Here is a 13,515-nt window from a genome sequence, read left to right on the forward strand (position 1 = left end):
GGAGATCGCAACCTCGGGGATAGGCAGCAGCACAACTGTGAAAAAGAAAGTTATAAAGTCGCTATATGACTACTTCTGGTTTTGACTTTCAAAATAAAAGCCATTAAGCGTAGCAGCACTTTTATGTCAAAAAGTGGGCTCGACTATGATAGTCATCAATATGTTGATTCTATGTCAAACAACCCTTATCATACAATAAATAATTATCTTTAATATATTAAAGAATCGTGTTCTGTTTGTATGTAATGAAAAAGTTCATTAACAAATTACGATACATAAACTAATATGATACTTTCTCATTTAATCATAATTTAAAATAAGCTATTAACAACTTGTGACTAGTTGTTGTGTACTAGTATTAAAATATTAGTATTATTTAGATAATGATCTGTACATTTTTTTTGTACTTAATTCAACTTATATGACATGTTTTTTCCACGAATCCATCTACTGTCCTCCAAACTATGCCCTTTTATTGTGGCAGGACAGACGCTCATGTGTTCTGGTCTGATTGAGCCTTCTTGATGCGAGCTTGATTCAGCTCCAGTGTGGGATGCTGAGCTGGTTTCACTCGCCCTCTGGTGGCGAGGACTCCTGGGAGCAGCGAGGGTCAGACTGGCTGCATTCCTGTGAACACGGTGGTGTTTAGTTGAACCAGTGGTTTCCAGTATGACAACGGTGGGAAGTCATTAAAGTGTATATATATTTTTTTCAGAGTTTAGGTGAAGTGGTAGTTCTATAAATATTTCAGAATTAAAGTTAATGTATTTGGAAAAGGACTATATTAAAGCTGAATCTCGTGGTTTAATTTGTCATTCATAGCTGTTAATTAAGTGACGAAACATAAGAAGGTTTTTGGTCAAAATATAACAGCAGTATGATTTTTATTGATTTATTTATATATATATAGTTGTTTACTGTCTGAGCCGGAGAGTTAATTCTTGACCATGAAAATAGTAGTTTGACCAAACAAAAACAATTCTTAGCACGAGGTCTAAAGTCATCCACTTGGTAGACATTCACCAGAGCCTTCAGCCACATCCGGGTCTTGATCAGTCGAGAGTTGGCTCAGGTATTTACAGTTAGTGATTTTTTCTTTTCCAAGAAAAAACATAAATATTACCAACCAACTGGTTAGGTCTATACTCATCCATGGCAAGTAAAACCAAGCTGTACTTTATGAAGATATGGTTATGTATAACGTAAAATATATTTTTATATTTGGGATTTTGGGGAACTAGTCTTTCAGTGAGTTCCAGTCTAACATTATATAAATATATATATTTTTTTTTTAAACGTATAGTATCGGTATTTAGGCCTCATTTATTCGTTAATGACGATGCTGGTGTTCTCCATATACACAGTATATAGTGCATACATTTCTGTACACTATTCCTATGATCCTCCTTGAGCAGCTTCTACAGCACTAATGCATCATGTAAAGTTCCCAGGATGAAAGGCTGCAGGTTTAAAAACAACGACGCAGTCAGTGTCTGTTCGTCTGCCTGCAGTGTGAGACAGTTGGCAGCGGGCCTATGGGCGACAGCGCCTCAGACATGGACGGCTGCCCGGCTTCGCTGTTCGTCATCGCGTTTTTTCCCAGCGTCCTCCTGCGTATGCATGTATGCGACCGACGGGCTGGTTTCATAACGTGGGGAGGAAGAGAGGAATGGGGCTTTGAGAGCGGATGAGCACCAGACCCGGTCGGTTCTGTGCACCCAACAGTGTTATCTCTATTCCCGGGCCGTGCAGACGGTGCACTAGAGGAGATGCGGTAGTGGAGGCTGCTGATGCTGCTGTCCGATCAGCTGTTTTTTTTGTCTTGAGCATCATCGCCGCGACGGCCAGAGAGACCCGAGATCAAGCTCCGGAGCCAGGGGACACCGCAGACCGGATAACGGAGGATGGAGTTCAAGCATCTGGTGGAGGCGGCGGAGAAGTGGTGCTCCGGGAACCCGTTCGACCTCATATTCGCCGAGGAGGACGACGAGAGGCGGCTTGACTTTTACGCAGAGCCCGGCGTCTCATTCTACGTGCTGTGTCCCGGCGGCACCGACAGTTTCGTAAGTGAGCTTCCGCAGGGCCTTTAGCTCTCTCACGCTCGGTGTGTGTGTGTGTGTGTTCATGTAGGTGTGTCGAGGTGGGGTTGTCCTTCTTGGTCCCGGCTGACACGGGGGAGGGGAGGTGGGCCTTTGGGCGAAGAGTGGAGGGATGATGTCATTTCAGTTTGGGTGCACCCCCCCCCCACCCTCTGTCGATGGTGTTTTTTCCCTTCATCATAATCAACTGCGATAACCCTCTGAATCACATCACCAACAAATTGTCCAGGTTATAAAAACACGAGGCCTGTGAATTTCAAAATAAAAGCTCTGCACAACATCACGTTGCATTAGGAACACAAAGACGGCCTCTTATATTCAAATGAAGACCTTCATGTATTCGTTGGGACATATAAGTAGTTTACTTTTCTCTTGAAATGTAATTTTCTTTATAGCAATGAAGGCATCATTCTGTCAAAAAGCTGAAACTTAGTTTTTTTTACACCAAACTAGTGAGTAGATAATTACCTCGTTAATTCACTGACTGACTTATTTGTTTAGAGAGGTTCCTGTTCTGCAGACATATCGTAAATAATTAACAAGGGACACATTTCCATATCTTTATTTTGAAGGAATTATTGACAGTTCTCTGCTGAGATACATAATCCAAATAATCTCAGTGAAACTTTATAAAAAATGTTTGCCGAGACAAAAATAGAGTAAACAAATTGTAATATTTGATGCTGTTGTTTACATATGTTATCCATGGTCTAAAGTATGTTTCTAAGTGATATCAGAGTCCGCCTTAAAGAAACGCCAAAATCAATATGGAGGATATGAGCTCAGTGAAGGGCTGAGCAATGTGTGGAAAATCAAATATTACAATATTATTACCAAATACCTTGATATTGATAATGTGAGGATATAGGGTTGACCAGTGGTGCTTTCAAAACATATCTACACAATGAAACTTTTGATGAATAATTTTCAATAATGTGGTTATGATGATTAAGTGGGTAAAGGCAGATAACAGAACAACTTTTTACTGAATCCTTATAACCAGGAAAAGACGTCTGCCACATAACCGTATCCAAAATTTAACATATCTAATCTGATATTACAATACCGATGGAATATTAATATATTGCCCAGAGCTCAGTGTCTTCGCTGGCAGCAGCCCCACAGACCGTCTTGACACTGGCTACATCCTGGTCCAGTGTGGTGCAGTGGTGGTGTTGAGAGCCATAAAGCTGCCGAGGCCAGACCCGCCCTGCTCCCTCCTCCTGCCCAGTGACGGGGGCTCACAGGGCGGGGAGCAGATGGAGATGACCCAGGAGCCGAGGCGTCTGTTCAGTCAATAACACATGATGTCACACTGACCGTGCCACGGTCTCTCCCACTGACAGCAGAGCAGGGCTGCTTAACCATGGGGGCTCTCCACGGCGGGTGGTGGAAAATATACGACTGCTGCAACATCAAACTATCTTATTCAGAATATCATTACAGAAGAAAAAACACACACAGCAGAGGGTTAGATAAGTATATATATGCACCATGTGGTTAGTTCTCTCACCACCAACTTGATTTTCCACCTCCCTTCCTTTTTGTCTCACTTTATCTCCCTCACAACAATCACACACACACACACACACACACACACACACACACACACCTTCACACACACCTTCACAGTTCTCTGTCCAGAATAACTATCTTGTCTCTCGCTCGATCAATACTTCTACAGCTCTCTCTCTCTCTCTCTCTCTCTCTCTCTCTCTCTCTCTCTCTCTCTCTCTCTCTCTCGTGTGTGTGTCGTTGCCGTGTCCTTTCACTGGAGGGCGCTGTGACATCAGTTCCACCACAACAAGAGCACAGCTGTACATCATTGTTTTTTCCCACATCTGTAATTTCCCTCAAGGTGAGTTTTATTAGTTTTCAGTCATCCAGGTCGGGTGATGCAGCTGAACAACAGGAGCGGTCTGATTTGCTTTGTGAGATCTGCTGAAAGATGGCGCTTTTGCCAGAGGCACACCCTCACGTGAAAGTCCATCCGTCAGTGTCAAACAGGAACAACCAGAGCCGGAGGGCTCCATATAATCCCCGTCTGCAACACTGTGAAAACAATACTCCCCGGACTGATTGACGTGACTCTCACGTTACTTCTAAAACTCTCACTTGTTCCTTCCACACATTGTGAAACAGAAAAAACCTTAAATTTCCATCAAATACACTTTCATGAAGAAAGTGGTCAGTATGTAGATCCATGTTTAGTAGTTAGACAACAAACTATGTAGCAGTCTGGTCTCAAGAATTTATCTCTAATCCTTGTTTCTGATGTATTCATTAACTATTATTGTTATTTTCTGACACTTTTGGTCAATAATCAGAACCTTGCGTATGTTTAAGATTCCCTACTGTTCATGTTTTTGCTCTTGACCCAGCTTTACATATTTACTGGTCAATTCCTGCAAGTTGAAGCATCGCTGGTGGATGAAGCGCAACAATATCACATCACATCACAATATTTTATATTTTTGTTAGTTTAATTTACGGAGAGGAATAAGGTTTACGCTCTCTCCTTTCATGCACAAGCTGAATCCATTTATTTTTCTTTCAGTGACGCACACAAATTGGTTAACTCGTGCAATGTTTTCGCCAGGACTTTGACGTTTGAAATGAAGCCGACTTTCATCATCTTCTGTTTTTGTCTGCAGCACGTGTGGAGCGAGAGTGAGGACTGCCTTCCCTTCCTACAGTTGGCCCAGGACTACATCTCCTCCTGCGGGAAGAAGACCCTGCTGGAGGTGCTGGAGAAGGTCTTCACATCCTTCAGGCCTGTACGGGAACAAACTGTTTTCTTTTCAACACAAATCGCAGCACAGTGACCCCTGCTCACTGTTTCTTGGGTCCGTTACAATCCTGATACATTCTGTTCTCTCTGGTGCGGACAAAACACGTTGAGCTCCACCCAGAGTTATGACATCTTAATGTTGCCTTGCTTATCGGCAAATGTTACAAAACTAGAGCAGGATATAACGCATGATTCAAAGCTTTTTGTTTTTTTATGAATTCATTGAATACAGCCTGTGTAACTCAACCTTCTCCTTTTACCCCGTTAGCTGCTGGGTCTGCCGGACATAGAAGACGACAGTTTTGAGCATTACCACGCCGACATGGAGGGGGAACCGGGGCCCGACCACCAGCAGATGGGGGTCAGCCAGCAGTGATTCGCCTGCGGCTGTGGGGCCGAGCTGCTCAGAAGCTCTGTTGGCCTCATCGACCAATCGGACCAAACACTTAACAACACACACACATACTTACGGCCAACTCGCTAAAAATGCACCACCATGTTCTTGAATGTCTCAGTGGCTTTGCTTCCCAAAGAGTGCACTGTGTTGACCCCCCCAACCAAACAAACACACACACACACACACATTGGGGCTGGCTATGTGAGCCGTACCATGTGCAATGCAACAATCATAATCATTCCCCATCTGGTTATTTAAAGTTCCACAGCACAGCAATATTACATCAGCCTCAGCTGGCTTTGTTATGCAGAAAAACAGTCAGATGTTACCCCCCCCCCCCCCCCCCCCCCCGGAGATGAATGTGACGGATAACCTACTTCCTCAGCCTGTCTGTTGAAACAGATGATACATGAGAGCTAGTTTAAAGACAAATAGGTGAAAACTGACGGTTTGTGGCCGCGTGAGGCAACTGGAGTGTCGCAGAGAAGGAGGGAAGGAAGGAGGGAGGGAAGGAGGGAGGGAAGGAAGGAGGGAGAAGCGGCGTAACGTTTTCCACTTCACGGAGGGAACTGAGGGACGTGTAGCTGTGACGTATAGATTCAGATGGGGAAGCTCTCAAACTATCCAGTTTCAAACACACGGTTGAAATAGTCTAGTGGAGGTTACAATCAAAAGCATTTTACACCTCACGTGGAAATCAAAGTGTGCAGCTTTACAGCAGCATGGATCATGTCTTGAGGTGTGTCTCTTGATGTTTCGAGAGGCAGTGCACCTCAAAGAGTAAAGTCACTAAATGAGGTCGTTTTTAATCAATGTTACTATCATGTGACCATCAAAACAAAGGCCCATGCTGCAGCTTAAGCCCTTCCCGTTTTGGGTGTCTCATTGTCACATGACACCTCATTCTTCTGTCCCGTGGTCTTCCTGGTTGTTGGTGGTTCGCAGCTTTTCCTCCTTTCTCAGCACAATCTGATGAGATACCTTCCCAGAGCTAGAAAAAAGTTGATGTTTTGAATTTACCAGCGCATTTCATTGAATGAGTGCACACGCAAAATCCCTGAGTGAAATCACAGAGGGGAGAGAACATATTGACGGCCACCCTTTCGCCTGCCCTGTTATCTCTAATCTCACAGTGTGTTGTTCTATGTCACATCCAGTGCACTGCAATGCTTCATGCCTTCAACCACTCGATCCACCCACAAGCAAGACTGTTTCAGAAGTTTCTCTTCAGCCTGTTTACTTTGGCTTGTAAATGTTTGTCTTTTTATTGCCTATTTGAATGTTTCTCATGCGGTGTATCTTCTGTTTGTCCTCCGATGTGTGTGAAATTGTTCAATAAACCGTGTGAACTGAGCGTTCCTCGTGCGTTTGTCTTCTTTCTCTGAAATGGCCTGAAGTGTGACTGCAACACAAAGCGCCAAACATGGAGGGCTTTCCATATCTCAGACTGGTGACCTGCTGCCAGCAGCCCGCTGGTGCTGCTGGGATTGACGTCACGTTCCACTTGACGCGCCCACTCTGAAGCGCTCGACAAGAATTGAACTGCAGACAGGAAGCTATGTCTTGGCCTTCAAAGTAAAATCCCAAAAGATGTCTATTAATGAAGTTTTCCGTACAGATCAGAGAGAAATGTCTTGTTTTTTGTGTTACTGCTTTTGCAACTAGTTACTTTCCATATCAAGATACAAAATATATGAACAGTTTATGAAATATGAAATGTATTAAACCTTATATACAGTCTATGGATTAAACCACAGAAGTGTATGAGGCAGTTAAAATGAGCTTCACCTCTACCAATGACATCATTTAAGTACCGTTTGTTAATGCAACAATATAATGATTCAACAACACATGGCAAACACAGATAAATGCTGCTTTAGTCCAATTCTATATCACAGTAACTTCCAGTTTGTCAAGTTTTTTTCCACACTAAGTGGTGCGGTCGCCACTTTTACTTTGAAGGCAATGATATGTTATCCTGGTGAACTTTGGGTGGTTTGACGGAGCTGCCTCACAGAGAGGAGTGCAATCCCTGCTTTTATTTTTCTTTCCAGACGGCCACAGTTGAGCACAAAAACAAACTTGAACCAGACCAGCTGTGAGTCAACACTTGCGCAAATGTCCTCGTCTGAGGTGGAGAAACGCACTACTTTTATCTGAAGAGATTTGATCTTTTTATTTTTCCATTGTTGGAAAAGGGGAAGGGCTCTGCCAAGAAAAGAAAAAGCAACCATTTGGAAATGATGTTGTGCTTTCAGAAAGTGCGCACTTTACGCACAAGGCGCACCATGAAACTTTGAGATGTTGGATCACCTTGTCTTTGTTGTTGTTCGCGTGTTAGGCTTTATTTCCTTTGTTGGTGTCAGTTCTTCAGAACTCACTGTAACCATGTGTCGTGGCTAAATACTTTAAAGCGCGCACACACACACTCACTCACTCACAAAAAGACTCGAGACAGCATGGGGGCCAAACAGAGCAGCCCTGTATTTGATGGCAGAACTCGGGCTTATTCCAGCTCCGATCTCCCATCTGGAAACTCCAGCGGAGGGGGACGGATTGCGGGGTTTAGGTACACCAATGGACCAGATGGCCCCCGGATCCGTTACACAGGTGGAGGGCCAACCAGCTCCGGTCTCAATATACCGGCTGGCGTCAGATCAGGGTCACACGTACTCAATCAGAGCTTCGATGGCACGGATGGTGACGAGGAGAGCGAGCTGCCGCCTGAGGGCCACAGGTTGCTAATAGGGTCCCTACCGGCCCACCTGTCCCCTCATCTGCTGGGAGGTAAGATTGTTTACTAGAAACTAAAAACAGTTACTCCATAAAACATCTGGAAAGAAGTCCGTCACATTCATACCAGTAATATGTTATTGCTCTTTAATAACTGTTTTCATCTTCTGATTTCCTTATTCTAAGATGTATTGTGTGTTTGTTTGTTTTTAGTACACTGTATAGTTTCCTTATCTCACCCAAGGGGACTTTTTTTCATCTCATTTGGCGTTCCTGTAACATTTCTGGTCTTATTACTGTGTTTATGGCACCCAGTATGAGTTTAGAGTCAACATGCCAGTTCATGTTCAAGATATCACAAACTATATACCCATCACTGTCAAAGTTGCTTAGTATTTTTCCATTTGACACACGATACCTGGCATATGGTAATAGCAGTCTGATGACTGACTGAGCCTTTTGTTTCGCACTTCTGCACTTTTATTGTAGCCACAGGTGGCTCTGCAGTACTTCACTGTCTTCTTTTGCTTCTCTGTCTTGCAAAACATGGCCTGTTTTTCTCTTCGACTGAGAGGGAAGAGTGCATTATGTAGGTCAGCAGATAAGAGCTTCCTGCACATTGCCTGACGCACACGAACACACACAAACACACACACACTTCCTGAATGTGCAAGTCTAGATGTTTGTCAACTGGTCGGTTGTCTCCAGACGAGACCAAAACAAGACCTAAACTAATCGGACTGTCACGGCGCTCCAACATACATGTCATTAGAATACTGAATTTTACAGTGCTTCCTGAATCCTCATTGCTGTTGGAGTTCTTGTAAATGCTCCAATTTCCTCATATTGCATAACATGGTCAGTAAAAAAAACGGATTTTCACCTCCCTCTAATTTCCTCTAAATTCCCAGATGAGGAAATGTAATCATTAATTAAGAACCTCTTCAATAACCTTTGCACATCAGATCCATGTGATCGTTACCCTGCAGGCCTGACATTGTGTCCACAGGATTATCCTCGCTTACAAACACATGACACAACACAAACATGAGCTGCACACCAGACACGGAGATAATAACTGCCTGCGTGCATATATAATGCATTTGTTGTTATTCTCTCGCCCGAGGTGTTATAATGTTAGACAGAATGTAGCTTATCTCAGGTCAAGCAGCGCCTGGCTTATCAATATTTATGCAGCTGAGAAGATGCACAGAGGGGGGAACTACTACATGACTGTGTACATTTCATACATGCAGTGCATAAAGTTGTTTACAGCACACAGAGAGCTAGCAAGTGCACAGAGGTGAAACACCACGCAGGTCTATGTCAGATCAAACTCATGCTCAGTGTCCCACGCCCTCTGTTGTGTACATATCAATACAAAGTAATGAGGGAGAAGTTGGCACATCTCTGTCCTCATGTTCTTGACTTTGTGTTTTCCTCCGCAGGCTTCCACTGTCCTGTTTGCTCCACGTTTATGGCATCGGATGAAATAGAGAAGCACCTGCCCATGTGTTTCAGCAAAACGCGCCTCACCTACAACAGTAAGACATCAGGGGTGAAAGTGCAAGAGGGCACGGGATGCTCTTAAAGTTACAGGATTTGGTATTGGTGTTTGGCCACAGCTACCATGTTAATCTGTTATTCTCCATTACAAGTAAAGGAGTAGAAATCGAATCAAGTACATGCACTTGTTTACATTCAACCATTGCCTCTGTGCTCCCTTCCTCAGTCAGTGGTATGCCATGTTGTTTCTACAACTGGACCATGAGGATGATCATGAAATAATATACAAAGTCTTGCATTGAAAGATTCATAGATCGACAACTAACATGCTTTTTCAAGAACTGATTAGCCACAGAAATACACCTACATTATACAATGTAGCATGCTGATGTGCAGCTGCACATCTACACACCCACCTATATGTATTCGACTGTGTTAGCTTCCTGCTGGTAACACACACACACACACGGGAAAAGGCGAACACATTTTGTCGGTTGACATACAGCTGTCCCCATGTGTATGAAAACAAGAGTAAAGATCGCTCGTCTTTAACTGTTGATGCGTGCACGAAGGCCTGCGCACACACACCCGCGGCAGCATGCATATTACTGACAAATGTACAGCACATGCAGCTCACGGACTGCTCAGTGTGTGGTCGCTCATCAGAGGCATACGTATGTGTAAAACCTATACGATCACCGTGCAAATATTTTCATAAGCGCATTCTATCTTACCTCTCCTTCATTTTAAAATGAGCACATAAAAAGGTACAAAGAGTTCTAGTTACTGCTTCGCCTCAGGTATTGACACCTGTCATATCTTAATATCGGCTACAGGTAAACATGTGAAGCAAACGAAAAACGTCATCATGCCTGTTGTTGAAATATACCATCAAGCTATTGTACAAAGAGGATAGTAAAAACAAAACTATATTCCAAATAACACAACCTATTCCCACTGGAGACGGCATCATTTACTGAAGAGGGATACCGGTTGATACCAGTCAGGGCACAGATGATAACGGGTGTTCTGGTACAAAAGGTTAAACGGATGGTTGTGCAGGATTCAGTGACTGAACTGAACATCTGATGCATGGTTTGGTGTGCGAGGCCGCTCTTCCCTCAGTTTGTCTCAATCCGTATTGTCTTTCTCAGAGGACATCCTGTCCAGAGACTCTGGGGAATGTGCCGTCTGTTTAGATGAGCTGGAGCAGGGAGACACCATTGCCAGGCTGCCCTGCCTCTGTATCTATCATAAAGGGTAACTAACACACACACAAACACGCAATAACAAACAGATTGCGGTTGGAAATAGTTTGACAAATGCACAAAATGCACCGAGTGTAAACAGTCACGATTTCCAAAGGCAGCCTAAGCTTCATTTTTAGAACACACACATCAGAGTGGTACCAGTCTCTCACTCACAATGTCAGATGGTTCCAGTCATACAGATGTTACTAGAATGTCAATAGCAATGCAAGAACCATAGACTGCATGTTAAAAGTAGAACTCGTCACCGTTATGTAACCCACTGGTTTGTGGACCGGGGTTTTGGGGTCTTGAATTTAAGATTTTAGCCCTCCCCATCTTGGATTTTGACACAAGAGGGTGGAGCTAAGTACAACCGAATGTTGAATAAGACATTTTTAGGCAACCAAAGACAATCCAATTGACTTTCATGAACTGAAAGCACACTGTGAAAGAGTTAAACTTCTTCACTTTTTAGACCCGGAGGTTTCTGTCTTGCAAAAGAGCCAATTTGCAATGTCGTGCAAGGCACTGACCTATATATCTAATCATTTTGTAAGAATTACAAGAATGAGAAGACAGGTGGATGGAGAGGCAGTGAAACAAAGTGTTTATTGACAATTGTAAAGTTTATAATTATAAAAGAAGAAAAAAAACACTTGTTCATATGTGAAATATAAATAAATAATGTAAATACGGTTGTTCACTGTTTTGCTGAGAGTATCAAGAGAGGATCAGCACCACTCTCATGTCTTTATGCTGAATATGAAGCTACCACCAACATCTGGTAAGTTTAGCTCAGCAGAAAGGGGAAACAGCTCCGTTCATTCACAACAAAATCAGTAAAACAAGATATAACACGTTAGTTAGTAAGCTTTAAAGGTGCTGGTCCGCCTGTTGTGTTACCTTTTGGAGGGAGCCAGGCTATAGCTGTTTCCCCCTGTTTCCATTCTTTAGGCTAAGCTAAGCTAACCTGCCGCTCATGGTAAACCTTAAACAGAATGATATAAGTGTGGTATCAATCCCTCAGCAAGAGGCCACAAATATAATATCACTAATATCAGTTTGTGAATGAAACACACACATTGCCATCCGGGTAATTAGATCATTTATAAAATATGAGATCATTTGACCAAATAAATGGAGATTTCTATTGTGATTTTTCGAGCTAAATGTAATTCAGCTCATTTTTTCCAGCTCCTTTGATCACAGGGAGGTTCCCTGTTGTCTTCCTCTTCCTGTTTCAGGTGTATAGACGAGTGGTTTCAGGTGAATCGCTCGTGTCCGGAGCATCCCGCCGACTAGGAGCTGCAGGAGTACAGTTTCAGTCCGCTGTACATCACTGTGGTGGACTGTGCGCCCTGACCTCATCACAACACCGTCTGTTCCAGCCGAGCGTCAGCGCTCCTCAGGGATTGTAAGACATTGTTGTGAACAGAATTTTTCATATTGCCTCATGGAATAGTGATGTACTTTGGATATGTTTCTCTAGACGTCGTGGGATGCTCAAAGAACCACTGGTCGAGTAATTTTATCTCCAGAAAATATGTGAACGTTCCTTATGCCGCCCTCTGGCCTAAAGTGGGTTCACGAAACCTGGGATCTGAACTGTTCGACTGAACAGGGTGTGGTTTTATAGCAGAGGACATGTGTAACCAACATGGTGCGAGGATTACGGCTCTTTTCAGCAGAAAGAGACGGTTCAGACTTGATCAGAAGGCTGAAGGCTGATATTGTGCAATGTAAAAAAAAAAACTGCCATTCAGAGTTAGAAATGCCTTTTTTCAGCTTTAAGGGATGATTACAGTGTTGATCGTAGTTAGGATGTAGATCTTAATTTGATCGTGACATTGGCAAAATCACTCTTTTGTTAAACAATCATGTGTCCTCGACCAAATAGTCTAATGTGAAATAGTCTTTGTTAATCATTTGTCCGTTCAGAACCACAGTAATGTGATCGTGTACTTTAGTGGTGGAATCAGAGATAAAACATATCTAATAATGATTCATACTCTAAGGAGTGTCATAATATGCTGCTATGTCATAGACTGGAATGTTTTCCTATAACCTTTGAACCTTTGTTTATTCTTTCTATTCGTACTGTAAGGTTTTGCACAACAATAAATGTTTTGTCTTTGTGTCTCGATACTGCATACAAACTAGTACAAATGTTTATGTAAAGGCTCATTTATATATTTGTCTGAAATGGAAATGAGTCATCATCCTCCAATGAGATGCATTTTTCTCGTCTAAGATGGCTGGAGACAAGGAATAAGAAGAAGGGGAATGAGGAAGTAAATTTTTTTTTAAATAGATTAAGAAAAGAAAATGTATTCATACAATGGATGTATAATTAACACAGAGAGTCTGCAGTTTGCAGTCGTGAAACTTCCTAAAAGGCAAAAATAAATGGTATCATCGCTCAAAGAATTTCCACTCTTACGATCCAAAAACAAGACAGCTGATTACTTAAGTCCTATCAGCCGTAGACAGCAGTGAAGATAAGTAATGACTCGCTAGAAGTGGGCATGAATGGACATGGATAGAATTGATTTAGTGTTCTCTGTTTGTTGCAAAGTGAGCAGTGTGAGGGAATGCACATCTTAATTTGTTGTGTTGCAGAGATAACACCTCAGCAGTTCTTTGACTATATCACAGGTGTTTTTTTCTTATGGAAAATGATAAAGTCTGTGTATAGCCTTTGGAAATGTATGTTTACTTATTGCATTTTCTATCCAGACT

General features: G+C 42.7%; 2 protein-coding genes across 2 annotated transcripts; both read left to right on the forward strand.

Annotated features, from left to right (window-relative positions):
• The first annotated feature begins 1,643 nt into the window (after positions 1 to 1,643).
• mturn (maturin, neural progenitor differentiation regulator homolog (Xenopus)) lies at positions 1,644 to 5,783 on the forward strand. Its single transcript, XM_079288516.1, has 3 exons — positions 1,644 to 2,063; positions 4,754 to 4,876; positions 5,159 to 5,783. The coding sequence occupies exons 1-3, from the start codon at positions 1,905 to 1,907 to the stop codon at positions 5,264 to 5,266; spliced, it is 390 nt and encodes a 129-aa protein (XP_079144642.1). The 5' UTR covers positions 1,644 to 1,904; the 3' UTR covers positions 5,267 to 5,783.
• Positions 5,784 to 7,318: 1,535 nt separating this feature from the next.
• On the forward strand, positions 7,319 to 12,919 carry LOC306791748 (E3 ubiquitin-protein ligase znrf2-like). Its single transcript, XM_079288618.1, has 4 exons — positions 7,319 to 8,074; positions 9,469 to 9,564; positions 10,681 to 10,786; positions 12,021 to 12,919. Exons 1-4 carry the CDS (start codon positions 7,747 to 7,749, stop codon positions 12,076 to 12,078), a joined length of 588 nt encoding a protein of 195 aa, XP_079144744.1. The 5' UTR covers positions 7,319 to 7,746; the 3' UTR covers positions 12,079 to 12,919.
• The last annotated feature ends 596 nt before the right edge of the window (positions 12,920 to 13,515 follow it).

This window comes from Melanostigma gelatinosum (genome assembly GCF_949748355.1).
Source record: "Melanostigma gelatinosum genome assembly, chromosome: 17".
In the NCBI taxonomy this organism is placed as follows: Eukaryota; Metazoa; Chordata; class Actinopteri; order Perciformes; family Zoarcidae; genus Melanostigma; species Melanostigma gelatinosum.

Bases quoted from the DNA above. Each gene is read 5' to 3' on its own strand.
- LOC306791748 (XM_079288618.1), top strand. From the start codon at position 7,747: ATGGGGGCCAAACAGAGCAGCCCTGTATTTGATGGCAGAACTCGGGCT. The intron at 8,075-9,468 runs GTAAGATTGTTT...TTTCCTCCGCAG, and splicing joins GTCCCCTCATCTGCTGGGAG to GCTTCCACTGTCCTGTTTGC. The intron at 10,787-12,020 runs GTAACTAACACA...TTCCTGTTTCAG, and splicing joins CTCTGTATCTATCATAAAGG to GTGTATAGACGAGTGGTTTC.
- mturn (XM_079288516.1), top strand. From the start codon at position 1,905: ATGGAGTTCAAGCATCTGGTGGAGGCGGCGGAGAAGTGGTGCTCCGGG. The intron at 2,064-4,753 runs GTAAGTGAGCTT...TTTTGTCTGCAG, and splicing joins CCGGCGGCACCGACAGTTTC to CACGTGTGGAGCGAGAGTGA. The intron at 4,877-5,158 runs GTACGGGAACAA...TTACCCCGTTAG, and splicing joins TCTTCACATCCTTCAGGCCT to CTGCTGGGTCTGCCGGACAT.